Source organism: Typha angustifolia, chromosome 3 (assembly GCF_048772165.1).
Source record: "Typha angustifolia cultivar Huaian chromosome 3, ASM4877216v1, whole genome shotgun sequence".
Taxonomy (NCBI): Eukaryota; Viridiplantae; Streptophyta; class Magnoliopsida; order Poales; family Typhaceae; genus Typha; species Typha angustifolia.
This window is the reverse complement of record NC_133241.1, coordinates 510,842-537,436: the sequence shown is the minus strand read 5'-3', so window position 1 is coordinate 537,436 and position 26,595 is coordinate 510,842. Positions and strand designations below refer to the sequence as shown.

The window sequence follows — 26,595 nt, the reverse complement described above, 5'->3', positions numbered from 1 at the left end:
AAAAAAAAAGATGAACTTTTATTTTCCACCCTCTCTTTTTGTTATTCTTGGTTCGATCCCTTCTTGTTCGACAAAATCTCAATTAAACCCCTGTATTTATTATTATTATTATTTAAACAAACCATATATTTAACCCGTGTGAATATTCAATCCATCCTAGAATAGTTCAGAAATATGATGCAAGGGCAGGGTTGGAATCGGAAATAATGGAAAATTAAAGTGTTAAAATATAATTTGCCTTGGAAAAAAGAAACGGTTGCGAGAATGGAATCTGGGCCTCGAGTGGGCCCATGAACGTTATCTAAAAGACTCAAAACAACTACACATTTCTGTGGCTACCCAAATCCAAAATTAATTTGTGAGAATTTTTCATATAACACCCTACAGTTTAGTGATTCTGTGATTCTAGGTTCTTAAAATCCAGCTTAATCCCATGGATATGATATCTGAGTTCACTTGTTTAGTTTTAATGGATGAGTTTGGATTGAATTAAGGAGCTAAAACTAAGCATTTCCAACAGAATTTAATGAGCTAGAATCAAAAAGTTCATGAACAACTTTTCATTGGATAAGTGAATGCTAATTCTACCCACAAGCTTCAATGAATACCTCATTCACAGGTATGAGAGTTTATAGCATTTGGTTTTGCACTTTAAACAAATCCCCCATAGAAACAGGCTACTAATTATGTTTTCGTTATACAAACATTAAGATAATCCGATTTCATCCCTCTAGTAATACATCAAATGATTTCATCAGAGCATGAATATGTTCAAATCCTGGATTCGGCAAACCTTTTCCATTAATAGTACTTCGGCTTATGTAGGAGTATGTCATGACTGCAGTAAACATGAGGTTTGCGGAGCGAAGCTTTATTGGATCCCTATCTCATCTTCTTCATCTTTGAGATGCTCCTTGAGGCTTTGGATCTGAGGCTGGCAATCCTCACTATCCCATGATGCATCGATAGGCGGCAACTCGAAAATTTCTGGGCTCAGTGAGAGAGGAAACTCTGGGAGATCAGGCAAGGACTGGAGAGACCTACACCAAGTAGGTAATTGAATGGTTTTGTTCATCAGCAAGAATTGTTCAAACTTGTTTGGTTGTCCAAGTGAGTGCACATTTGAACAGAACAAATCATATGGAAACTTTTGGTATATTATTGTACTTACTACTAGGTGACAAGAAAAAGAAACTAAAATAAAACTCCAGCATGACACATTAGACAACGTATCGGAATGATCTTTTTGGCTCTTCCAATTTGGTTAGCGGCATATCTAGCAAGAAACCCTATTAAAGGGCAGCCTAGATTTCTGTTGCCCTAACGCCAAGAAGTTACATTATTGCAATATGAGCCACTTGTTAAGACAATATGAAGTTCCAATTTGAAGAAAAAATTGAATTGAAAGCAAATTCTAGCATAGTCCTATAGGACAATAGCATCTGCGTCACCCAAGGCGTAAAAGCACAGAGAATGGAACTTGAGCTTAAAGAGGTACCTATCTTGTTCAAAAAGATACCCATACATCTGTGACTTCTTGCATGCCATTTCAGGAACTTTCTTTTGCAAATTCTTCATGACACCCCATGAAGGAGGGACCCTGTCAGGGAGATCTATCAGAAAACAAAAAGGATGACATTGTAAAGTTAATAACTTCACATAATAACACTACTACTATTCGCAACTCTAACCTGGTAACAGGAACTGCTAAGCAAAAACTTAAGCAAGCTCTCTTGCTATCGATAAGGAGCTCATCAGCTGCACAAAAGCAGCAAACTGCACTAACATGGTTGATTGGTTCACTACCCTTGTCAAGAACAAGACCATGATAGTAAAATGCTGCAGCCTGATGACATAATGTGATGGTTAGATCAGTCTGAGTATAATAGAAGAATAGAAAAGTGGTCCAGGATGCGGTAGAAATTGCTTCACCTTAGCCTCTAGGTACTTCCATTTTATGAACAAGAGGAGCTTCTTTCCATAAGAATCACTAGTATCACATCCTGACAAGCAGTAGTGAGCCTGATCAAGAGAATGGATATAGTAAATAAGCAATAACCACAAAATCATGAAAGTTTGCTGATGACTCACAATTTATACGTTAAGTTTGCTCTCCACATGCCTATTTAAAAAAATTTCACTAGACAGTAATTTATGATCACTAAACAAGATAAATCAAATCAAGGCTTTGTTTTAAGCTACAACAAGGCCACTATATTTTCAAACAGCATAAATAAGTGTCGTGTCCTTCGTTTTCATTAGCTAATACTTCATTACTAGTGAAGAAGTTTGAAAATTCAGAAAAGTCCAGTGGCATGCATATCACTGTACTTTGCATCTAGGTAACTAACCTGAGAGAAATAGCTGACCTCCTCACATGCCAACCTCCTTTTTACAGACAAAGTGGCCTTTTCACATTCAAGAGCCAAAGCAAGTTGCATTTCTATGCCCTGTGAAGTTTCCAATTGAGAGAACAGTTCACATGTGATATGGATGCTAAGGAAACTTATGTAAGTTAAGAGAAGTTGTTCTTGCAATGTAGAATGTGATAGTTTAAATAGAATCTTATTCAGATAAGTGACAACTGAAGAACATGATAACTAATATATATAGAAACGAAATGAAGCACCTCATAAATTTTAAGCATTGGGCTTATTATTGAGCAACTCATTTAAGAAGTCCATCAGTTCATTCTACCAGCTATTATTAAGCCGAAAGTGAAGCTATTGTTACTATTATTACAGACAGGAAAAGAGATCATTTTCTATTGTTATGCGGCAACCTGAAGGATGCCGTATAAAAGTCAAAAATGAGGAATCTCCATAGGACAAGAAAATATACCAAGCAAGTTGCATTCTTAGACTTTAGCGCGCTACCAGATACAACTAGTAATGTAGCAGAACATGAGTCTGTTGAGACTAGTCATAGTTTTCCTTTTCCATTAGACCATCAAGTCTGGTACCCTTGAGTTTTAACTAAGAGAATATTGTACCATGGAAATGGTCTCTCCAATCAAGACAAACAATAATAATTAGGTGAACATGTCTAGTTTTCAAGACAAAGGTGGACAGATGAAATACAACTCGTAAAGCCAAATCTGTATCACTATGGCATGTTGATCTGCATCCCCATATATCTCCATCCTAAAGAACTATCAAACCACAAATAATAAGGTTTGTATCCATACAATTTCCAGGTTTCATACTTGGTCTCTTAGAACAAGTATGACAAGTTTCTTCTTAGCGTAATACCAAATTTTCATGTTTCATGCTTGGTCTCTGATAGTTTACTATCTAGCCGAGTACTTTCTGAAATTGGATATTTAGGGTTCAAGTAGGTGTTAATAAATAGATCATTACATACTAGAAAGACAAATCAAGAAAGTCAATGGCCCAAAGTCTTTCACATATTGATATATCTATGTCTGACAGTACAATTTTTTGAAAATCGGAGAGCAGGAATTAATAGAGGGCAATAGAAAGAGAGAAAATGGAGAACTGCTTCCACTCAGAAATGACTAACCTAATTTTCATCCAATCTCTTCCAGATAAATACTTAAATAGATAAAGTATTCTAATACCAGGATGTTGCATTTCTCAACAACCATATACTCCATTAGCTTGAAAGATTTAATTAGTATTCAAGCATTTTTCAACAACCACCTGACCCAATGCTTGAATGGAAATGGCCTCCAGCATGTCCTCTTGCAAGTTTCTTGGAAAATTCTTCCTAGAAATTAGAAAGTTAATTAGAGCACTAATATTCACATCTAGAAGTAGAATTAATACAATAATTCAGAAGCAAAATACCCATACAATTGGCTTGATAAATCAATCATCAATATAATTATTCTGTAAGGTTGTCAACATACCTAATCTGCAGAGGTACATGGATGATTATATGATTAACACAATAATCTAAGCATCCTGCTGCCTTTAGCAACAAATCAATGACATCCTTCTTGGAATCTGCTGACAGAAACAAGATGATCAGTAGGTATAATATTCAGACGACTGTAAGGATATAGGTGAAAATTTGAGTATTTAAAGCAAAATGGAGGAACGTATTGGCTTATGGCATAAATTGAGTGCAAAAGAAATAATTTTCAGCTTGTCACTAGGAAAAAAATGTTACGGAAGTTAGTAGAACATATTTCAAAAGGAATCCTAAAAAGCCTAGAAATAATTATAACATAAATGTCCTGTGTTCTCTAAAGTTCTAATCAGTAGGTACTCTATCCCAGAAATAGTAAGAAACGAAATAAGAATGTATAAATTGTGAACTTGAAAAGTAGAAAGTATTAGTACACTCATTTTAATGAATAATCACCTATTTAGCCATCAATCATAAGAAAATTCTTCCTCTATTTTGCATGGCACAGAGATAATGCAAGTAAATTTAAGCTACGCAGGTAAGAAGAATCATGCATTGAGCAAGGATTTCAACTTGAATTAACTCAATCTTAGTTAGCTTGCCAGTATAATTTAAATTACTTATCAAGTATTTCTTATCATACCAGAAAATCCATCATCACAAGAAGAAAGAAAGTCAAGTACTTGGAGAATAAGAGTGAAACTAACCTTCTGATACCTTCCTGTCACAGGTCTCTTGACAGTCCTTTGGAACAAGCATTAAGTTGGCCTCCAACAATAAAAGCATTGCCATCATGTGAACAACCGACAGAACTTCATACCAAACGCTTGCAAAACATGATTGCTGCATTTAAAGCTCATTATTTTCAGATAATATCAATAAAAAGTTATATAAAGAATAATCCTAGCACTACAGTGATAAGATTAGATTCTTACTTTATCATCATCTAAGCTTTTCCATTTAAATTCTACCAATGCCTCAAGATGGTTCTCTAAGTACAAACAATTTCAATCAGAAGACTACATATCAGTAATCAGTGAAACAGAACCCGTTATGTGAAAATTCAAACCTTTTTTGGTCAAGCCAAGAAGAACAGGCAAGTACTCTTCAAGGGCTTGCTGAAGCACCAAAACAGTAGGTAAAGCTACAAGGCCTAGTGAACAAACAAATTGAAGAATAAATGCAAACTCTAGCAAAAATACAGGATATTATCACATACAGCAACACATACATTTTTCCTCAGCCAATGACACGACCCGACTGCGAAGCACACAGAGCTTGTCTATTACATCTCGAGATATCAGTCCCCTGAGAGGACGAATGAAATCCACAGCCACCGGAACCCGGAGAGCCGGCACAAAAACTGCAACCTCATGGATGATACTCTGCTTCTTCCTCCTCCTTCCTGCGATGTATCTCTTCGGGTTGGATGAAGTGCATCCCATTCTTCCCAATGATCCAGCAAATTCCCTTGCCAAACATCCTAGTATCATCAAAGAAGCAAGAAATCAAATATATCAGATAGTACAACAATATATAATAGCTCAATAGAGAGGGGGAGAGAGAGCAGTAGGTGGATATAAAATTAATCTTGAAATTGATGAGCTTGAAATTTAACTGCAGAAATTATAAACTCTAAGATAATTAGAGGAAAAGAAAACATAAGTAAAACAGGATACACATCTACATTCTATAGTAGCATGATATTAAAAGAAACTAATCGATTGAGATCGTAAAGTATTGCATGCCCAACGAACCAAGGGGACCAAATAACAGTAATAAAACATCATTTTAGCAATATCCCAAGAAAGAGAAAGAATTAGAGAGAAAGAGGTGGAAACGCAAGAAATCCGCAGAAAGATCGGGTTTTTAGTCCCAAGTTCAACCATACGAAACCCTGAGACCAGAACAACGCAACAAAATTCGATATCCAAGAATACCCAACAGAGAAATGGGCATAATCACCACGAAACAATTGACAAAATCCGATCTCTACAGCTGCAGATTTGTCGAATTCAATCAAGAAGCGGATCAACTCAACAGAGACGAAGGAGGGGTAAGAGAGACTTACGAGAAATGGACAGAAGGGAAGGGATGGAGAAGGTTCGGAGTAGGGAGAAGAAGGAGATCTCTCTCGCCCGCGCGCCATGGAGATCTTCGCGGTTCCCGAGAAGAGCTCACATGGCGATGGCGGAGGAACAGCAGCCAGTCTGTAGTAAACAAAGACACTAAACTCGTACGCTTCCACCAAATCAAACAATAGATTTTTAACTTTCTTTTGCAAATAATCCCCTACATCTTAACTTCATTGCAAAAAAAATTAAGATTCTTAGATTATATATTTATACCATAGATTTCACGTTCTTCTGAAACTATTCCTCCTACAGCAGCAGTGAAACAGAACCAGAAGAGTTCTCATCTTCTTCCTCTGCTAAATTACCTCCGATTTCCTCCATTATTCTTATCTTGATCCTCTCCAATCTTGCAATTAAATGCATGAGAGTGGTAGTCTCTTAATTAAAGAGAGTCGAGGTTTAATTTGTTTAGCATCCAAGTGGAGTCGAGAAAGATATTACTACTCGCATGAATTCTTTTTTTATTTTTAATAGTACATGCATGACTTAGAACAGCGAGAAGCTCGTGGTGGAGAGTTTTATTTTTTTATTTTTTCATTTAACACCCTGCTTTATGTGTTAATTGAAGGTTTATTTGCAAGAAACCACTTCTTTTAGGATATTTATAAAATTTAAAGTATATTTCTAAACTTTTATTTAAGTTATTTAGCCTTTATTTTTTTTCGTTCAAAAAATAAAAGTGAACTTTAGCCATCAAATTTTAAATTATTTTATCCTTTATATTATCTCGTTTTAGAACAAATATTCCATTAGAAAAGTGCACCCATTAATTTTTTCCATCCAAAATTAATTAATTGTGAAGATGATATTCCATTAGAGCTGTCAAACTTTTAATTAGTTTTTTCATCGTAAAACAATAATATATTTTTTAATTTTTTATATTAAAATTAATATTTGCCACATGGATATAACCAAACTGGAGAGCTATATAAAAAATTAAACACGCAAATTTTACAACTTGATACCCAAGAAAAAAAAAATTTGAGAGAAAGGACAATAATTATATAACAAATTTCTAAAATACAAACAAAGCAATAATAAAATATTGGTATCGAGTATATAACAATATAAACATTCATGTTATAATTAATCGGAGAAGCAAGAACAGCGATCCTAAAAATAAGCATCCATCTCAGCCAACAAGAGTTAGTGAGTTAGCAATCTGCTAGCAAACTTATATAAACAACACAACAGACAGTAACAAATATGAATATGATAATCACGACAAACGCTATAAAATATCCGAACTAAGAAAATAAACAGTCTAGTAATTTGATCAATGGCAATAGGAACAAGAAGAGAGGTAGAGACATTGGCTGTTAGACGACGTATGGTGGTAAGTCAACATAGAACGGAGGAGAGAGACGGTAGCAGTGACAATGCTAGCGACGACGAGATGAAGGGCGAGTGGGCTGTGCGGGTGGTAAGGAGAGGAAGGAGAAAGAAGAGAGGGGGGTGCTCACAGTAGAGAAGAGGGAGGAGGGACAGAAGAGGAAGAAGAGAGAGAGATTAGATCAGAAGTAAAGCAAGAGGAGAAGCCTCTGCTGAGGCTGGCCAACAGTAGGGAGAAACCCTCGTGGAGGGGAAACTAGTAGGTCCAGCATATATATGTTCTAATAGAAAAAGCATGTGTATGATTGATATCCAAATCTATTGACAAATAAATGTGGAGATAAGCTTCATACTCAGTCTAGCTGGAAATAAAGTGGGTGGGGGATATGGATATGCTAGCATTTAATAATGTTTTGATTCTGTATCGACTTCATGCTTCCACTGGAACTCTGAATTTGAGTGGACCATGCTAACAGAATATATAAGAAGAACTACTCTGAATGTGAGACCTTGTGAGTGGAAAACATATTAAGGAGAATTATAAAGAAGTTGGCAATCCTGAAAATAATTCATTAGTACATACCTCAAAAGGGTCAGTAGTGATGCATAGAGAAAGGAACCAAATGAACTTGAAATTTATCCACTTGCATGGTTTGTACACCATATAGAAACCGCAACAAACGGTTCCTCCAAAAAGAGAACAGTTAAGTCTTCACAGAGACAAATGAAATCCTCAGTTCATCTCCTACAAGATGACAAACACTTAGCAGTGAAAGCTAAAACAAACTGCAGAGCATTACTCTTTAATCTTTGACAAAATCAGATTTATACTGCCAGAGATTATACTCATTAATCAGCATGTAGATTGGAGCTACAACTTTAGCCAGATATCAAATGGAAATATGACAGGCAAAATATCAAACCAATGTATCCGACATTTGCTGTATGCAATATAAACAGCATTTTTTGCAAGCAGATACTGTATATGCATCCAAGTCATAAGACAATTTTAATCACAATGATATGTGACAGATAATTACTCATGGGCATTATATGCAGCAAAAGAACAGATATTGGAACAGATATTAGTTGCCAAGGTTCCATCAATCAGTTACTCACCTTTCTTACAACAAATCTGTGATGTATAACTACTCAAGTAGGTGGCAAGGTTCAATCAATCGCATTTCTCATTGCTTATATTGTCCAAGTCGTTGTTTAAGGCCATGTTCCCCCCCCACCCCACCCAGCCCAACAATCTCCAAAACACCTTTTTACCCCTTTGACAGTTGAGAACTAGAGATGGCAAAACCTGCACTGGATTTGAAACCGAAACCTGCGAACAACAATGGTCAACACCAGAATAATAGTGTGACTAGTGTCACTTTGACAGCTACATACATAATTGCTACTAGAGTTACAGTTCTTTTCCAGTGCATCTGTAAATACACTCATGTGTTGGTTTAATGCTAACAAAGTTTCAAGTCTTCAACAGGCTTCCTTGTTATGTTACATAGCGAGGCTGAAATGAGCTTAATATCCTGAGTAGCTGTGAAACATGACCTGAAGATCAAGGCTAAAGAATTGGAATCTTAGTCTGCAGCTGTCATAAAATTAATATTTACGACATTATTAAACATTGATAAGACCTACAATGATACGAGGCTCTTAGAGAATCTCCAAATGGCACATAAGGAGAAGATCAAAAGGTTAAGCAATCGTATTCATGTAAAGCAGTAAAGGTATTCAAGGAGCAGGATACTGCTCTTCACCTACCTGTTGCTAATAAACTATTAGAGAGAAAGTCAAAGGTTTCACTTGTTCTTAACCCTCAACAATAAGAAAAAGAAGGGTCTGAAACAAGATTAGCCTAAAGAAGAACTAGGCATCGCTAGCATGTGATGCAAATGGTTCCCCTGAATGGATTTTAGGTTAAATTTATAGTAAGGCCAAAGATATGCACAAATCCAAATACTCCGTCAACAATGAGACAAGAATATAATAATGTGCATCTGAGCTAAACTGTCTCAGGGGAAATAAATACACATATAGCTGACACCCTTACATGATAATATGACAGGAGAAAATTAGATCAAGCTTCCAGTAGATTTATAGAGCATGGCAGGATACATATAAGTGGAACAGCAGATGATTGTCAAATGAATAACTAAAAATCTCCGACCGAAAAGATTATCTGAAGGAGGAAGTAATCCAAATGATCATTTACTCATTAGCTTTCACAGCTATATCATAATTTCATTATGATGAAGAAAACCCAAGTTGCAGCAGCCTAGGTCCATCAAAAGGACTTGGTGCAATTTTGATAATAAGAGAAGGAAACCACCAGAAGACAGATCAAAACATATAACCATTAATATTGGAAACATTGCAGATAAATTAGCTATCTGTTTATCGTGTCAATAGAAGAAAAATATCACATTTGCAGCTTCTTCCTTTTCTCTCTACACATGAACTAACAGGCCTGCTAAGAAACAAGAATCCACAACATGTACAACACCAACCAGCTCACTAACACATCTACAGATGAACGAAAGGAACAAAGCAAGTGAGAATAGAGATTGCGGTTATCGTACATACAGATCAAGAGGAAACCATTGGACTCGAAACCGTCAGTTCTCATGCCCTAGGAAACACTCCCAGTATCTTTCCCCTACCCAAGCTCTCTAGAAGCCGCTTTGCCCCCTCCACCTCTGCAACAAGAAGCCCTTGTAAGAATCCACAAGCTCCGACTGCCACCATTTGTTTCCGACACCTCCTCGACTGTGAAAGAGATAGCAATACTGAAATGGGATACTTCTTGTTCACATTCCGAACCAAAGGATCGAGAAGTTGAACCACATTCACAATTCCCTTCTCATCCTTATGGAATATCTTACGGTAGAATGAGAATGACACCAGAGAGGCTAGAGCCTTCACTGCCGACTCCTTCTCCTCAGGTGTCCTGGCTTCCAACATACGAACTAGTGGAACTATAGTTTCTCCAATCTCCTTCCTCGCCTTCCCTACGACAACTAGTTCAGTAATTGCCTTCGCTGCCTCAGTTCTGAGGCTGGATTTGTTGCTCCCAAATGCTGCAATTATATGTGGAAGGAAGCTCGCAGATACAATGATCTCCGCGATGTACCTAAAAGATGCCAAATTTCTCAACAATCCGATCGCTGGCTCAAGATTCCGGTCCTCTCCTCGACCATTCTCTAAGTAATTCTTGAGGTAATCCAAAGCACCTTCTTTGAAAATTGTGATCTTTATCAAACCCTGCTCATCCTCTCCACTCGCCAGACTGCAGAGACAACCGATGGCGTTCTCCTGCGCGAGTGCCGTCCCGGAGGCCAAAACGCCGATGAGCACTGGGATACCGTCCTCGTCGATAAAGCTCTGCCGGAGTTCTTGGAAGGCAGCGAGGTTCTTGAGGACCCCGGCTGCGGCGGCCTGGGCGGAGGGGCTCCCGCCGCGGCAGATCTCCAGGAGCGCAGCGATCCCACCTCGGGATCCAATCACGATGGCAGCGTCACGAGCTAAGGTTATGGTCTGGAGGGCGGCGCACGCCTTCTCCCTAGCGGTGCCGCCGTCGGACTCGAGAACTCGAGCGAGATGGCCGAGGATTGCGGCGCCCTCGGCCGCGAGGGCATCGCGGCAGTTCGGTACGCATGAAAACCTCGCGAGCGCCACCGACGCCTTCTCCCGGACTCCGCCGCCGGAGGCGGAGTCTAGGAGGCGGACGATGGCGCGCACAGCTCCCTCCTCGGCGGCGATCGCCGCGTTCCTGTCGTCCTCGGCGACGAACGCGATCAGAGCATCCAACGCCGCGATCCGCGACGCCGAGCTTCCGACCTGAAGACCGATCACGAGGCCCCCCGCCGCCGCGGCCGGCGCGCCGGAGCGGATGAGAAGGTCGGCATCGGCAGCGAGCTGGTCGAGAGCGGCGGAAGCTGCGGCGAGGTCGCTCTGCGTCCGGAGCTTCCCGGCCGGGGGGTCGGCGGAGAGGCAGGCGTTGGCAAGGGCGAGGGTCAGGTCCAGGGTCTGGGAGAGCGATCGGAGGAGGTCGGCAGCGAGGGGTGTGGTTCCAGCGAGTCCGGAGAGGTCGTCGAGGGAGGCGGAGAGGCGTCCGGCGGTGGCGGCGATTGCTGACCACCGCCCCCGAAAGGCTACGACAGAGGACGCGGAGGAGGAAAGGAGGGAGAGGAAGCCGCGGCAGCGGAGGAGGAGTTCCTCGTCCTCGTCGGCAACGGGGCAGTCGGGTAATTTCATGGCGGGGAGAGGGGTAAAGCTGGAAAAGGGAAGTGGCGGGGAAACTGGAGAAGGAAAGGAAGTGGAACGCGAGAGAGTAGACTGGAGAGGAGGGAACTGCGACTTTATTAAAAGAGGGAAAAGATTTCCATCTTTTACGTTGACCTAGAAAGTAGACCCAAAAAAAGGACTCGATAAGTAATGCCTAGGTCCCACACTACTACCTACTAGCCTACTATGGTTAATTTCATCCTAAACTCTTTGAGCCGATCCTCACGTAGACCTTTGTTTATTTATTTATTTATTTATTAACACTTTAAAGAATATTAAATAATTAGTATACTCTAAAATTATTCTGTAAAATAATAATAAAATAATTACAGTAATAATTACACCAAATTCTTTTTTTCTTTTTTACCTTTATTTTTTCTAAAAACTAATTTTAAAGGTAATATTATATTTTTCTCTTTTTTTATTAATACAACTATATATATATATATATTCATTTGAAAGTAGTTTAATTATTAGTTGTTGACTTGGAATGGGTGATTAAAATTCTTAGCAATTAGGTTTAGGGTAATCATCAAATTTTGCATGGTCAACTGCAGCTTCTTTACGCATAAGCAAAGACCATCAAGGACAAGTATTAATGACCCATATTGGATCAATAACCCAATTGCAAAAAAAATATATTATATTTTTCAAATTGTGACTGAAATTTATATAATATTTTTATTCCATAATGTTTTTGTGAACTTCCAATTTTCAAACTAATTTTGTAATGCATTTAATAATATTATTATTATTATGAAAAGTTTCATGAATTATTGTTCCTTTTGGTAATATATTTTTATACATTTATGATTTGATTAATTGAAAGCAACCATTTAACTAACTTGTCTATTTCACATACTAATCTTAAGAGAAGAAAAGGACACTTCATCTGTATGGAAGTTATTGGCTCAAACCTAAGTGGAGGAGTTGGCCAAGTTGAATCCCTCCACAAGTTGCAATGTGATCTTATCAACTCAAGTGGGCTCAGATTTTTATTTTGGTTATCTTCTAATGGAATTCCTACAATGATTAGGTTAATTTGCAGGATATTATTGGCTCCTAAAATAAGGTAATATATTTTTTTTAGTTTACTTTAATTGATGAACATGATTTTATGTCAATTAATTTCAAACCTTCTTTGTTTTAAGTCATGGAAATCTTCAAATTGTTCTTGCTTGAATCTTATGCAAGTGTAGTCTTATATCATTCTTCTTCCTCATTTTCTCATCTCATATCTAATGTTATCTAGCAGAAAATATATTTTTTATTATGAGAGGTGGCTCTTGTCCAATAATTAAATTAGCCTGTGACATTAGAATATCAACAAAAAAAATGATAGTTATACCTAAACTCTTCTAAATTATTGCTCATTTTTTACAACATAAACTCTCTCATTAATCTTTTATGAACTTTGACCTCCCTCAACTATATGTAAAACTTTATAAATGATCATTTAGCATTCTACCATCATCTAGAGAAAAGAATTGAGAGTAAAAATGCTCATTTGATATCTTTTAAATCATAAAATCTACATGACCAAAAGTTTGCCAGCATAATTGATCAGTCAGCTAATATGACAAAACCAAAGCCAAATCACCATGAAGAAGAAGAACAAGAGGAGGAATCTTTGCTATTATTTTACTGATCATGGAGATGGAGGAATCATTAATACAACCTTTTTGATGCTCTCTATAGATGATTATATATATATATATATATATTACTACTCTAAGGACAGATGTTTGCTTGATTGTGTTCTTTAAAAGTTATAGGTATAACCATTTTTTTATACAAACATTGTGCATGTTGTCACATGTGGATTATGGATTTGGGTTCATTAATTGAGGGGTTGCCTTTTTGCATGCCTCTCATGACTCCCAGAAAAAGAGAGAGAGAGAGAGAGAAGAGAAGAAGAAGTAGATTAATGGTGTAGACCCACATGAACAGCTCATGGATCACTATATGTGGCTTTGGATTCAGCTGAAAGAGATCATTGCCAGATCTGTACATCTAAAAGGAGTTTTGAGGAACATTCAGCTGACAGCATATATTTATTTCAGCAAGGCATTCAGAATGAAGAATATATTTATCCCACCCCCATCAGTATTATATATATATAGTTTCAAAGACTATAAACTTTATATTTAAGCTTTGTATTAATTACACTTAGACCTTCTGAAATATAGCTCGTTGTGTTAAAGAAAACGTCGTATGATCATCTAATCTTTAACTTTTCTTTAAAAGTTAAAAATCCTATGAATAAGTAAGGAAAGAAGCATTTTAGAAGTTTTATATAATTAAAATGGTGTCAAGAAAAATAAATAAAAGTGGTTTATATGAAAGTGGACAAGAGTTCAGGAGTTTAGCTGTAATTATCCTTTAAACTTTGTAAGAAATTTTAGCAGTGGCTTTGAATCCATTGAATAGGTTGCAAGACAACAACTTCTAGGATGACCATGTAGTATCTACTTGATCTTCTAGTTGCACTTAAAAATTATATGCTTTTGATCTTTAATTGTAGGCAATTAGGCTTGAAAAGATTCAAATAGATATATGAATACAATAGCCAACACTCGTGGTAAGAGTTTAGCTAAACAAATGATTAATTGGATGAGGAGAACAAGGATAAAGCATGAAACAGGACATGGGTATGAATCTATTTGTATCATGGAAAACTCAAGTTCCAATTGTTAAAAATTGGCTCAAATTCAGTTTTCAGCAATATTCAGCATTATATCAGCATTTCTGTGCCGCGCGTTCGAACGCGGACTCAGACAGAGAGCAGTCTGTGAAGCAGGCGTTCGAACGGCCCTAGCCGCGTTTGAACGCGAGCCAACCCGAGAGCAGACTTTCTGCAGGCGTTCAAACGACCCCAGCCGCGTTCGAACGCGAGCCAACCCGAGAGCAGCTGTTTCTGCAGGCGTTCGAACGGCCCCCTCCCGCGTTCGAATGCCCCTTGAGTTTTGCTGTATTAACATTGGGTGCGTTTGAACGCGCCCCGAGGGCGTTCGAATGCGACACTGAAAATCCCCAAATATGAACCTGACTATAAATACTAAAGTGGGTTTTTTAGGATTGGTAGTTGGAAGAACATTAATGAGGGTTGAGCCACCATTGTATTGAGAGTGATTAGAGTTGCTAAACTCTTTGTAAGTGAGGGATTTGCATAGTAAAGAAGATTGCTCCGCCCGTGGACGTAGACACATCGCCGAACCACGTAAATCTTGTCTCTCTCTCTCTCTCTCTATTGTCTCCATTGTTGTCTTTGTTGGTGCTTGCATATATTAGGGTGTTAATCCGTGATTAGAACTTGCTTAGGGCTTTTCTAACACCATTAACATCCTTATTGGAGTATTTTCAAGCTTTGCATTGTGTTCTCTTTCACTATTCCCATAAGAGATATTTAGGGGTGAAGGTCTTGCTTCCGCTTCCTTCACCCATTTGGTTGTGAGTCAAACTCAATCTTATTAAGCTTGAATCAAGTACTGCATATGAGCCATCTCCATTTATGCTGCTTCTGCTTATATTACACCTAAAGATGTGATGCTCAAAACTCCTCTGCCAAAAGCTACAGAAATCAAATGGCAGAAAGGCAGAAAAGATGATATGAATGTCAATGTCCAACCTTCCAAGATTCCTCGCCGCCTTATCGAGACACGTAAACCAATTCTGAAGAGATTCTAATGCTTATTCTTCTTTACTGAACATTGACAATTAGGGCAATCCAAACAAGAAAACAAAAGGATATGTAAATTGATAACAATCTCATTAACCTTTTTGATTGAAGAAGCTTTGCATAATCCCCCTACTTGCATTGCCATTACCTGAAAAATTTAAGCATTGTGGATCCTTAACATATGTCAACCCCAATAAGAAGGGAACAAATAAAACTTCTATCAAGTTGCGGCTGAATTGACTCAATTTTTTGTTTTCAATTGGAATAACATCTACATAAAGCATGAGAAAGAAGTCATACTAGAAATTCTTCACATAAGGCTTCATTCGAACATCAAAATGATACTTAGAATATTTTCTACAGTATTATGAGAATCTCCTCTTTTTAAGCATTCCACAAATCCTACTACCTAAAGTAGAAGGAAAAGCAAGTGAAATAGAGAGAGATAAGGTTTATTGACCTAATATCAATATGGAAAGACTTTTATCATTGAAAGAAACTATAAAAGAACTTATTAGCTATCTGATGAAGTGTAATCAATAAGGTATTCTGAAAGATAACTCTCTCTCTCTCCCCTTATGGCACTACCACTGGTCCCATAAGATCACAAGAGAATATATTGTGTGTGAAAATATTGAGAGAAAGGCCACTCACAGACCTTAGAGAATGTCATGCGTAAGACAATTTTGTGTTGATGCAATGTATGTGGTGAGCTGAGTCTGTACCTTCCTCCACTCTGCTATAAATACAGAAGCAAGCAAGGCCAGTACTTTCATCATCAGAGAAGAAGGCCTTAATTGAAGGAGATGAGGTCTTACATGAGAATAAGAGCATCTCTCTGATAGCCAAGGATGACTTGCCTATATCCTAAAAATCTCGGTGGTGATCGAAGCCATGGCGGTCGAGATTGTTACTTGGTTCATAGGCAGTCTCCTTGGCTAATCTGGGTGGCTCTTCTTCTTCATGCTAGGCCTGCATCTCTTCTACATTTTTGAGGATTAGCCATCTGAAAGCATCACATTTGTCATTTGTCAACAATTTTAGACAGACAGACTAATCTTGTCATTTAACAATGATTTGTTTTGATTTAAATTTCTAGACCTATATATGCATGGTTTCTGCTGTTCAGGCATGGAGATTGTTTATGCATCCAGTAGTGTTTCACCTGTAACTTATTGCTTGTTTGATTTTTCATGCTTGCAGCATTTGATCATAAACTTAGGAGTCATATCTATAAAATTATATATCAGATATAACTTGCAGTTGGTTAACAAAAAATTAATATATATCAATTATTTCAATGTTAAAACTACTATCTCCACTTAAAATTCATACTAGTTACTATTAAACACTATGTGACTACAATTAGCTACTGATATCGTTCACATCCTTTTAATCTAATTCAAACATTAGTTTTTTTTTGACAAAAATCTATAGTCAGATATTAACTATAGTGTATTAGTTATAACTTAACCATAGTGTATTAGTTATAACTTAATTCTTTTTCTTCTAATTAGATAAACATTGTAATGATTAGTTGTGTTCTTTGGTCTCCCTCTTTGTTAAATTATTTGCCATCATCTTACTTCCTCCCAAGACAGTAAATGGACAGTATGGACTTCTCCATTTTAGATCACCTTATGCTAAAATATCACTTCTTCTAATCTCCTTAATAACTGTTATCCTATATGGTCTCTATTGGACATGACCGATCCTTTCTACCCACCCAACCACAAAAGGCTTTGAACCTATCTAATTGTAGCAATCAATTAGTCATAGTTTCAAAGTACTTGAGTTTCCATCTCTTGTTTTCATATAGTTGAAGATAAAGTAGAGTAGAGGCACAAATTGGTTGGAGTCCAACACATCTATAAACCAAGCTCAAGACTTAGACAGAGATGAAGAATTGGAGATTCCAAAATGCAGATGAGATATCAAAGAAGTTGCTTCAAAAACCACTTTAGCTGTAAACTTCATGATTGAAGATGCAAAACAATAACATAGCATTGACATACAACATCTATTCATATATCATTTAGTGTAATCATACGGTTTACACTGATAAATTGAGATGTATCTACAAATCTCCACAAACTAATGAGGATTGATACTTTTATCATCCCAATTCAGTAATCATCAGAGATTATAAGTACCGTGATCTCAGTGGAGATTTATGAGAGGAAAAACACATACAAATGTTAGCATGGCAAAAGGAAAATACCAAAAGAAAGTGAAGGTAGTAAAAACTCCACAAACATTATGTAGTAGTTATATTCAGATCAAACTGTTGACAGATCTGCAACAGTATACATAAGGAATGAGCAATCACAGTTGAGAGTATCACATTCTTATTCCATAGTAATATTGTAGTCAATTCATCTGTAACAACCTTATTTACAGTCTCACACAGGGCAATCCAAATAGTAGAAAAGTTGGAAGCAAGATGAAGAACAGCATGATAAATATGAACTATGCAGGCACGGCAAAACTCTCCTGATTCCAACTGGGCGGATCCATCACGAGGCACGGATCTGATTTCTTGAACTCAGCAACCTGCGAGGTTCACATAAAGGAATTGCAAAAGCTAAATGTTAAGCACGCGGCACTGCAAATGACGAAGGAGTAAGGAGAAAATCAAGTCAAGAAAAAGAAAGGTAACCTTCTCTCCGCAGCTAGGACAGTAGTGGTACTTATGCCAGAGGCAGTCCATGGAAGGGCAAAGGAAGCAAACTCCCAACATAAATGGCATCATGCACGCCACAACGGCTGCCAGACTTGGCTTTGATCTATACAAATTAAAGAGAATGTCAGTAATACAGATAAACTGATGTAAAATGTTACTGATAATAGCCAGATATGCAGCACTCGTGATTTGTAATCTTCAGTATGCCAGTTGAATGAAGAATAAAGCAATGAAATTACAGAACACATCATGAAAACCTGTGCAAGCTCCAAAAGATAATGAATGTTCACAACTTAAAAGTTTATCTTAAATGAGGTGTTTGATATGGTATGCCGGCAATTCCAGATAGAATCACTTGTTAAAGCCTAATCATTGGCAATCTGCAGCTCTTCATGTTTAAAGGATCATCACATTACCATGGTAATCATCTTGATCTAGTCACAAATGCAGAAGAAGGTCAAGGAGAATCTACAGCAATCTAAATGGCAACTGGATGAAAAATAATCTACATCGCTGATTATTCAATGCGATTATAGTATAAAGTGATATGTACTATTACTGTAATGCGGAAAAGAAGAGGAAAAAATCCAAAATCCAAAAGAAGCTTACATTAAGACTCTTTGCATAGATAAACTTACAACAGTAGACTTCAAAGAATCACTAAAAACGGTAATCTCAGTTAACTTTGTCATCTAATATGCTCATCTAATCGGACATCTCTAATTTTATTTCCGAAATGGTAAATTAGAAAGATAGGTCCTTCAAAATCAAGCCTTTTTTTTCATCCAAAACTCCATAACTCCAGAAGCCATATATTTCCTCAAGAAACCCCCAATTCCTTCGACCGACCAACGCAATCAAACAAAACCGAAATAAAATCCAACCAGAAGAAATAGAAAACCAAAACCCTAGCGTCAAGAAGCAAAAGAAATCAACTTTAATCCATAACCGGGAGGTTAAGGAGAGAGAGCGAGCGGAATCACGACCTGACGCTCGAGAGGCCCGATGACCCACAATACACGCACTGGAACGGCGCCGGCGTGTCGCGGTACATCGTCTGGTGCAAAGGGATCCCCTTGGGATCGCCGAACACCGCGTTGGGCGGTATCTCCCCAGCTTGGTAAGGATTCTCGCGGACGTAGAACGCAGCCGGCGCCGGCGCCGCCATGTGGCCGTTGTAGTTCCCGGCCCCGGGGTAGGCGTAGGGCACTCCCACGGCTGGCTCTTCTCCTCCCATTCCCTTCGTCGCCATCGCTGATCTCGAGATCGAGTCGTTCCTCGTCGTCAAATGTCTAATTCTCGAAGCAAGCATGAGAGGTCTATTAAAATAGGCGCGTAACGGGTCCAAGTCGTCGGTCGAAGGAGACCAGGTAGTGGGCGGCCTATTGGACCGACGGAATCGGGTTAACGGGTCTTGGGCTATTGGGCATGCCGACCCGGATCTAGTTCCAAATTAGCAAAAACGAACCAGAACTTATATATTACTTGCAAACAAAGGTCTACTTTAGCATATAAGCAAACACATTGCAAATAAAAGTAATAAAATTCTAAACTCTAAACTCTAGTAAAATATTTCTACTGTTTTTAATACATGGCATAAAAGGTTTTCTTTCTTACTTAAAGATGCATCAACACCAATGAGGTAATAAAAGAATAACTCTTTTGCAAGTCAAGCTTCTCCAATCCCCAAATTAGTAACAACCCCCTTTCAACTCCCTAGACTCCAAAGTGAGATCTCCACATCCACTCCTCCTCTAGCCCTTTCTTTCTTATGTCTTGCTACTCAATCACTTGGATTGAAGCAAAGGTACTCAAAATCTCCTCCTAAGTCCTTTCACTGAGAACATTAAAAAATATCATTAAGAATGCGTAGATTGGGCTGCTAATCATGGTAGAACGTCTTCCGTAGTTCTGTCCTAAGTTCTTCTGATCCAATTTCACAGACTTTACCAGAGTCTGGTGTTAAATTTAAAAAAGTTTGAACTCCTTCTAAACTCAAAAAAGGAATTTATGCAAAATAAAAATAAATAATAGATAAGTAATTGATTAAAAAGCTTAAGTTGTTATATAAAAAATTAATAAGTTATATCATATCTTGTGTAATATGATAAAAGGGGCATTTTTTTTAAAGGATAAAAAGGTAATTTAGTATTTTTCTATTAAAATTATATCTACCAAAATACCCTTCCTAACTCTCACTCTGATATAACAACATCCTCTTGTTTATTTTCTTTCCTCCTTTATAGGCTTTGTCTTCATCCATGACAGCTTCCAACATCGAGATGATCACCGCTTCTCTCCAGAACTGCTCCTTGGCAACATCCATAGCCTCATCGCCACCGCCGCCTCCGCCGCCGCCATTCCTCGAATCCAGCGACGAGAACGGCGAGCTCGCTGTGGAGTTGAACTCGGAGGTGTGGGAGCAATGCCTCCGCATGCAGGTGACAGAAAGAAAAAAGCCCTCCTTTATTACGATATTTTTCCAATCATTGATCATAAATGTAGCTTGCCTAAGTCTCCAATCTCTCTCTTCGATTTCTACTTTAGTGACCAATAGATTCTCTTCTTATTGCATTCTTATTCATTCCTCGCATCAAAGTTCGAATCTTTTTTTAGTTTTCTCCCCTATTTCTATAGCAGAGAGGAACAATGTATTACGACATCGACTGGGACGACGATGACGAAGACGATGACTTCACCTCAAGCAATGGCGAGGAGGAGGAGGACGACGACGACGACAACGACGACTCGTCCACCATTTCCTACACCTCCTCCACCTCCGAGTTCATCGGCGGCGGCGACGCAGCCGCCGCTCACGTGCTCGTGTTGGCCGGATGCAAGTCCTGCTTCATGTACTTCATGGTGCCCAAGCACGACGAGGCTTGCCCCAAGTGCGGCGGCGGACTTCTCCACCTTGGTCGTAGTGGTTGCATCTAACCATTAGAGGCGTAAATCGATCTGGGTCTTGTGTTCTTGCTCGGGAAATGGAGTAAAAATCCTTCTTTTCTAGCAACCCTTTCGCAAATTCTTGCCTTGCTCTTATAACAAAGATAGCTTTATCTCACGGTTAATATCTCTGTCTTATCCTGATTCGATTTCTTCTTTCTCTCTGTGCGTTTATTGTACTGCCTTGTTTTTCTAAGTACCAAGACATTGTTGTTCAGAAGATTGTAAACGAAGCAACTGTGTGTATATAGTACTGTTAGGAGATCTTTTACTAGTATCAATTAGAAAATTACTCTTCCCATCCCTTCATACTTTTCACCAGTTTGCTCAATAACAATTCTCTAAAAACTCTTCATTTAATTGTTTTAACTTATGAACTTTTGGTCATTTGGTAGGAACCCAAGAAGATTAGATGACATAGGAACAAAAAAATACAAGGATAAAACCTTTCTTTATTCATTGCCACCAGAGCAAAGGGAGGGGGATGTTGGATAGTAAATAATAAGAGAGCAGCAGCAGCAGCATTGCCAAGGGGCTAAGATGCAATGGGTGTTGTTTTTATCTAGTAAACTAGGAAGGGAATAAAGTGGTGGGCAAGAGAGTTCACAGCGTCAGACAAAGGAACCTTTCCTCGGTTTGCCAGAAAGGAATCTATGCAGAGGAAGAGAGAGAGTAGAGAGAGAGAGAGAGAGAGAGAGAGAGAGAGAGAGAGAGAGTAATGGGTTGGTCCAGGATTAGGGCAAAGGCCAGGGCTTGTGATATAGGGGAGCAGGAAGAGGAGCAGCAAAACAAAGGTAGCTTCAGCTTTTCTAGACACCCATCAGCTTCTTCTCCTATCCAGAAAAGACTCACAGACTTCTAAGATGCTCTCTTCCTGCTTACAATGAGAGTTGCTTTAAGATGATGGTGGATGACACTTTCTTTTTCTTTCAGATGAGTGATTGAAAAATATATAGTAAGCAAAGAGTTGTTAGTATAGGTAGGACAAAGGTTATAGTTTATGCTAAACCTAGACTTGTAGACCAGCTTGTCGAATGAATATTAATTATGCTTAGATAAAAGAGTTACTGCCTTATTTATCCCAGTAGATTGACTCCTAGCCCACATGAATCATGAATGCCAACCACGTATATACATGAACAATTTTTTGTACGTCTAATAAATCACTGAAATCGTACGATAATTTAGCTTTCGTAGGTTGCATGAGTACCAAAAATCGCTCACGTAGATAATTATTTACATTAAATCAAATTAGTAAGCAATTTTTTTTTTAAATAATATGACCCAGTAAGGTAAATAAATTTAGGGTATTTTATAAATCATATATTATATTTTACCTATTTTGTAATTCACATCTAGTTTTTAACGATTTTATAATCCGACTCCTCATTTTTCTCTTTAATTTTTACTTAACACTCTGAGTTATTTTTACTAACTAATATTGACTAAACTATTAAAATACCCTCACCATTATTTTTCCCTCCTCTCTGCCTCTTCTCTAAAGAAGTCATGAGTAATTTAGATAAATTACTCACGTAGATAATTATTTATATTAAATCAAATTAGTAAGCGATTTTTTTAAAATAATATGACCTAGTAAGGTAAATAAATTTGGAGTATTTTATAAATTACACATTACATTTTAACTATTTGACGATTCACACTTCGTCTTTAAGATTTTGTAATCCGATCCCTCATTTTTTTTTCTATAATTCTCACTTAATACTCTGAAGTTATTTTTACTAACTAATATCGACCAAAATACTAATATACCATCATCACTATTTTTCTCCTCTCGAACCCTCCTCTGAAGAAGACATATATAATTTTGGTATTTAAAAAATATTTCACATATTGTAATAAAATTCTTTTTTTATGGTACCGTTTAAATTAACGGAGGGTATTAAATGAGAATTATAAGAAAAAAAAAGTCAAGTTATAAAAACCTTAGAAAAAAAATATAAATTATAAAATAGATAAAATATACTATGTATGTAATTTGGGACTGACCTGTTATGCAACCATATCAAAACTCATGAACCCCATGTATAGCTACAGGTATTTCTATGATGTCCTTTAAACTCTTGTCCATGGGTAGGATGAGCTAGATGGAGGAGTTCTTCAAGCCCGTTCCTTATAAGGCTTGGGCTGAAGGCCTATTACTGAAAGGATTCTGAAGCCAAGTCCAGTCTGGGCCTGATATATTTCACAGGGCCACTGTCACAAATTGAGACCATTCTATGCAATTTTGAAGGAGTTGTTTGATAATGAGGAGGTATATTTGATAATTATCCCTTATCAATCTTGTTTAAATTTATTTTCATAGATCATAAGTTTGTCGGCTACAACGGGTTAGACAAAGATACTAACATTTTTTTTTTATTTATAGATTAGACAACTAAATCAATCTCTTAAGGTAACAAGATATAACGGATTTAAACTATACACGTATATAGCGTTTTAGTGATAAATCCAGTACTAAACACTAAACACTAACCTTAGAGTCTAAAATACTTGTTTCTTCTAGTTAGATAGCAGTTGACTAATGGTTTAACTCTTGCAGCCATTTTGAGTTCTTGGGGAAGACGGTGATTATCTCAAGATATCTGTCTTCCTGTGTAGAATTTATCTGGCATAGTAAAGATACTCAACACCGGGTGATTTAGCACATAATCAATTGCTCACTCCTACAAAGCCAACAGGGAGGCTTCAAATGCTTCAAAAACTCATGTTTCCCGGTTGGTTTACAAGTCTTAAATATAAACACAGGAGAAAAAGACGTGCACATTTAGTCTATAAAATTGATTGGAAATATCGGCCACCAAATTTTTCTTTTTCATCTATTTATTTCATCACACCTCCTTCTTATAGAAGCAAACAGACAGTAAACAACTTCTGTAATGTCTGAATCGAGCATTTCATCATTTTCGACAACAGTGTCAAGGACTACTACTGATCTCCGATGTGTCCTCCGGTGCTATTTCATCCGTTTCTGATGTTACGTGTGTGATGCCTGCATGAGAAAGCAAAGCCCAGAGATGTGTAATGAACTCCCCACCTGTAGCTAGAGCTTTTCTATGGGCATTTGTCTTCCCAGTCGGAGCTAAAGACAGCAACAACGCTGCCCAAAAGTCGGCCAACACCTTCCAGCGAGCTACTTGAGCACCGATCGTATTGATTAGTTCCATGCCGAGCTCCGCGCCCTTCTTCACCACTTCATCATTCTCCTCCTGCTCGCCTTCCGTCTCATCCCTTGTCATTCCTTCTTTTCTGAGTTTCGTGTATATGCTCTCGAGGGAATCACAGCCTTGTAGAATTTGTCGAGCTTTACGGACTGTTGTTTCGAAGACAGATTCAGCGACGAAGCTGTGATCAGGCAACAGCTCTGGGCAGAATATCAGTAGGTAGGCACAGTACCGGGATATGGCATTGGCCACTACGTAATGGGATCTTAACTCCTCCTTTCCTTCAAGTTTTTCTAATTTTACAAGGAAAGGTTCGTTCTTCGAGCAGCACCAATCTTTCAAAGAAGACAGACGAGAAGGGAAGCAGGAGGAGCTGCTGCTTGGGTTGGTATTGAGTTGGCTTTGATAGAGCTCAATTTCGCAGAGACAAGTCGCGATGTGCCAGACGAGGATAACGTCGGATTTGGTTTCAAATTGGCATGCCCACATAAATTTTTTGCTCGTCTCGTCTCCCTGCAGTGTCCAGCCGGTGCTTGGTAATTGACCGCCGTCGGTGCGCTCCACGGAGCGAAGTGATCGGACGATGGCTTTCTTTACTTGTTTGGGCAATTCGATTTCCATGCCCTGTTTTCCTCCATCAATGGCCTTGTCCACCAAGCCAAGACTCGCGTAGGACAGCAGATTCCACAACCGAGGGCTGTAACCGAAGGACTGCACCAAGTTGTACTGGCCCATCTTATTATGCCATCGGTTGACGAGGTTATATCTGCACAAAAGCCATAACAAATTCTCCATCAAGGCGTTCCTCTGGCAGCAACACGAAGGCCTCTCGACATACTTAGATAGCAGCACCACCTTGGACCAGTCTGAGAACAAGTATGCGACCATCTGCCAGGTCTCTTTAAGGAAAATAAAACACAGAATTCCCCAGGTAATTAGAACATCAATGTCGACTCTCTGCAGGACATGGATAAGTTCACCCTCCTTCGGTGTCCCAGATAGGTGCATAGTTGATGCAAGCCAGACACCGATTCCGACGGTAGCAAAGTAGAGTACAACGTTAATGATCGGAAAGCCATTCCAGAAGACAATGGGGTATCGAGTATAGAAGAAATCATTTAGGAAAGCCAACTCCACCTCAGTGATCCTGAACGCCCTCTCATCGTCTTCTTCTCCTAGAATCCCTCGAAAGACCAACTCCTGGGATTTCAAGAATTGCTCTTCTTCAGCTACATTGATACAATAAAATCTGAGCCTCAGAATCTTGTACAATGCGAAGGAAAGGCAGGTATCTTTCAGTCGACCATCCGGATCGCCCCAACGACTTTGCAGCAGCCTCCCCCCACATTGCCAGATCTTCTCGAGGGTGATGAGCTTCTTCTCGCATGTTATATTAAGTAGGATCAGGGAGTCAGGCTTTCTGGCTTCCGCTCTCTGTTTGGCCTCTCCCTGAACCAAGTACCTGTACCCTCCCATGACGGCTGGATTGAGAGGCTGGGTCGCCAGCTTGTGCTCGTACATCATGTACCCCGCAACCCACATATTCTTCCGCTGAAATAATCGGGTCGCCACTTCGAACGCCACCACCCGATCTAGGACCCTTAACGGGTTTAGAGACCAAAACAGCCAGAGAGGAAGCTTAAACTTTGTGTTCCTTGTGCTGTTAAGGTTAGCCGTCAAGAAGGACATCACCACGTCTCTCAACTCCCTTTTCCTCCGGATTTCCGGCTGTCGAAGGCCATAGGAGGAGATGCAATCGGTACTATACCGAAGGGTGATCAAGAGAACGATCCACACGGGCAAGAACTCATTGTGGAAGGGAGCGCTCTGAGTCAAGCCGATGGTGTAGATCACCATGGACTCGGAAACTGCGTCAAGTACCAAGAGGGTGTACTTGACGGCGGCGCTGCGGGAGCGGTGCCGGTACGTGTCCAGGACGAACACCAAGAGGAGAAGCAACGCAATCACGACCACCAGGAACTCCAAGCGGGCTAACCTGGCGCTGTTGGTCTCAAGCATTACGAGGAAGGATGAAATCCTAGAACGCAGGCCGTCCATCATCTTGCCCATCCTTCTTGGCAGTGGGATGGGAGGGGAGTTAGCGCGAGAAATCACCAAAAGAGTCAAGAGAACTTGTACTGCCTTCTACTTTATTCCATGCTACTAACCATGCTGTCTACAGAATCATGTATTAATTATGTTGATTTGCTGAAAGACAACTTTGTCTTTCATCCGTTGTCTAAATTCATGTACTGCATTAATTTAACTCTGGAATAGAAGATGATCTTTTTGACTCCTATGTTATCTACTCAAGGAGACTATAGACTATTCAAATATTTTCTTTTAAGAAAAGAGTTATGTTAAAAATTAAACTGTATGATTAGTTTGTCTAAAAGTATGTATAACTTTATAATTATTAAAATTACTAATTAGAATTTTAGTATCATCAACGAGAGACACATGTGT

General features: G+C 38.7%; 5 protein-coding genes across 13 annotated transcripts; 1 reads left to right on the top strand and 4 right to left on the bottom strand.

Moving 5' to 3' along the window:
* Nucleotides 1-519: 519 nt before the first annotated feature.
* On the bottom strand, nt 520-8,580 carry LOC140780111 (uncharacterized). Of its 8 annotated transcripts, none has more exons than XM_073125458.1 (13): nt 6,222-6,735; nt 5,945-6,114; nt 5,105-5,356; nt 4,943-5,026; nt 4,809-4,864; nt 4,581-4,716; nt 3,872-3,968; nt 3,663-3,729; nt 2,352-2,450; nt 1,933-2,022; nt 1,692-1,846; nt 1,526-1,600; nt 520-1,040 (listed from the first exon to the last, which is right to left on the bottom strand). In XM_073125458.1, exons 3-13 carry the CDS (start codon nt 5,316-5,318, stop codon nt 872-874), a joined length of 1,242 nt encoding a protein of 413 aa, XP_072981559.1. In that variant the 5' UTR covers nt 5,319-5,356; nt 5,945-6,114; nt 6,222-6,735; the 3' UTR covers nt 520-871. The 8 variants fall into 8 exon arrangements, with proteins under 8 accessions (XP_072981559.1, XP_072981557.1, XP_072981556.1 ...); XM_073125456.1 differs by lacking the exons at nt 5,945-6,114; nt 6,222-6,735 and adding exons at nt 7,924-8,085; nt 8,460-8,580 and having other exon boundaries at nt 522-1,040; nt 1,499-1,600; XM_073125451.1 differs by having other exon boundaries at nt 523-1,040; nt 1,499-1,600; nt 6,222-6,725.
* A 1,174-nt stretch (nt 8,581-9,754) lies between these two features.
* Nucleotides 9,755-11,693, bottom strand: LOC140780110 (uncharacterized). Its single transcript, XM_073125450.1, has one exon. It carries the CDS (start codon nt 11,604-11,606, stop codon nt 9,975-9,977), a length of 1,632 nt encoding a protein of 543 aa, XP_072981551.1. The 5' UTR covers nt 11,607-11,693; the 3' UTR covers nt 9,755-9,974.
* A 5,840-nt stretch (nt 11,694-17,533) lies between these two features.
* On the bottom strand, nt 17,534-19,298 carry LOC140778209 (GSH-induced LITAF domain protein). The gene is made up of 3 exons (XM_073122816.1): nt 18,985-19,298; nt 17,975-18,101; nt 17,534-17,868 (listed from the first exon to the last, which is right to left on the bottom strand). Exons 1-3 carry the CDS (start codon nt 19,248-19,250, stop codon nt 17,785-17,787), a joined length of 477 nt encoding a protein of 158 aa, XP_072978917.1. The 5' UTR covers nt 19,251-19,298; the 3' UTR covers nt 17,534-17,784.
* A 930-nt stretch (nt 19,299-20,228) lies between these two features.
* On the top strand, nt 20,229-21,237 carry LOC140758334 (protein CURLY FLAG LEAF 1-like). Of its 2 annotated transcripts, none has more exons than XM_073094450.1 (2): nt 20,229-20,439; nt 20,639-21,237. In XM_073094450.1, exons 1-2 carry the CDS (start codon nt 20,260-20,262, stop codon nt 20,933-20,935), a joined length of 477 nt encoding a protein of 158 aa, XP_072950551.1. In that variant the 5' UTR covers nt 20,229-20,259; the 3' UTR covers nt 20,936-21,237. The 2 variants fall into 2 exon arrangements, with proteins under 2 accessions (XP_072950551.1, XP_072950550.1); XM_073094449.1 differs by having other exon boundaries at nt 20,636-21,237.
* A 2,432-nt stretch (nt 21,238-23,669) lies between these two features.
* LOC140758155 (uncharacterized) lies at nt 23,670-26,273 on the bottom strand. Its single transcript, XM_073094228.1, has one exon. The coding sequence runs from the start codon at nt 26,197-26,199 to the stop codon at nt 23,884-23,886; it is 2,316 nt and encodes a 771-aa protein (XP_072950329.1). The 5' UTR covers nt 26,200-26,273; the 3' UTR covers nt 23,670-23,883.
* Nucleotides 26,274-26,595: the final 322 nt, after the last annotated feature.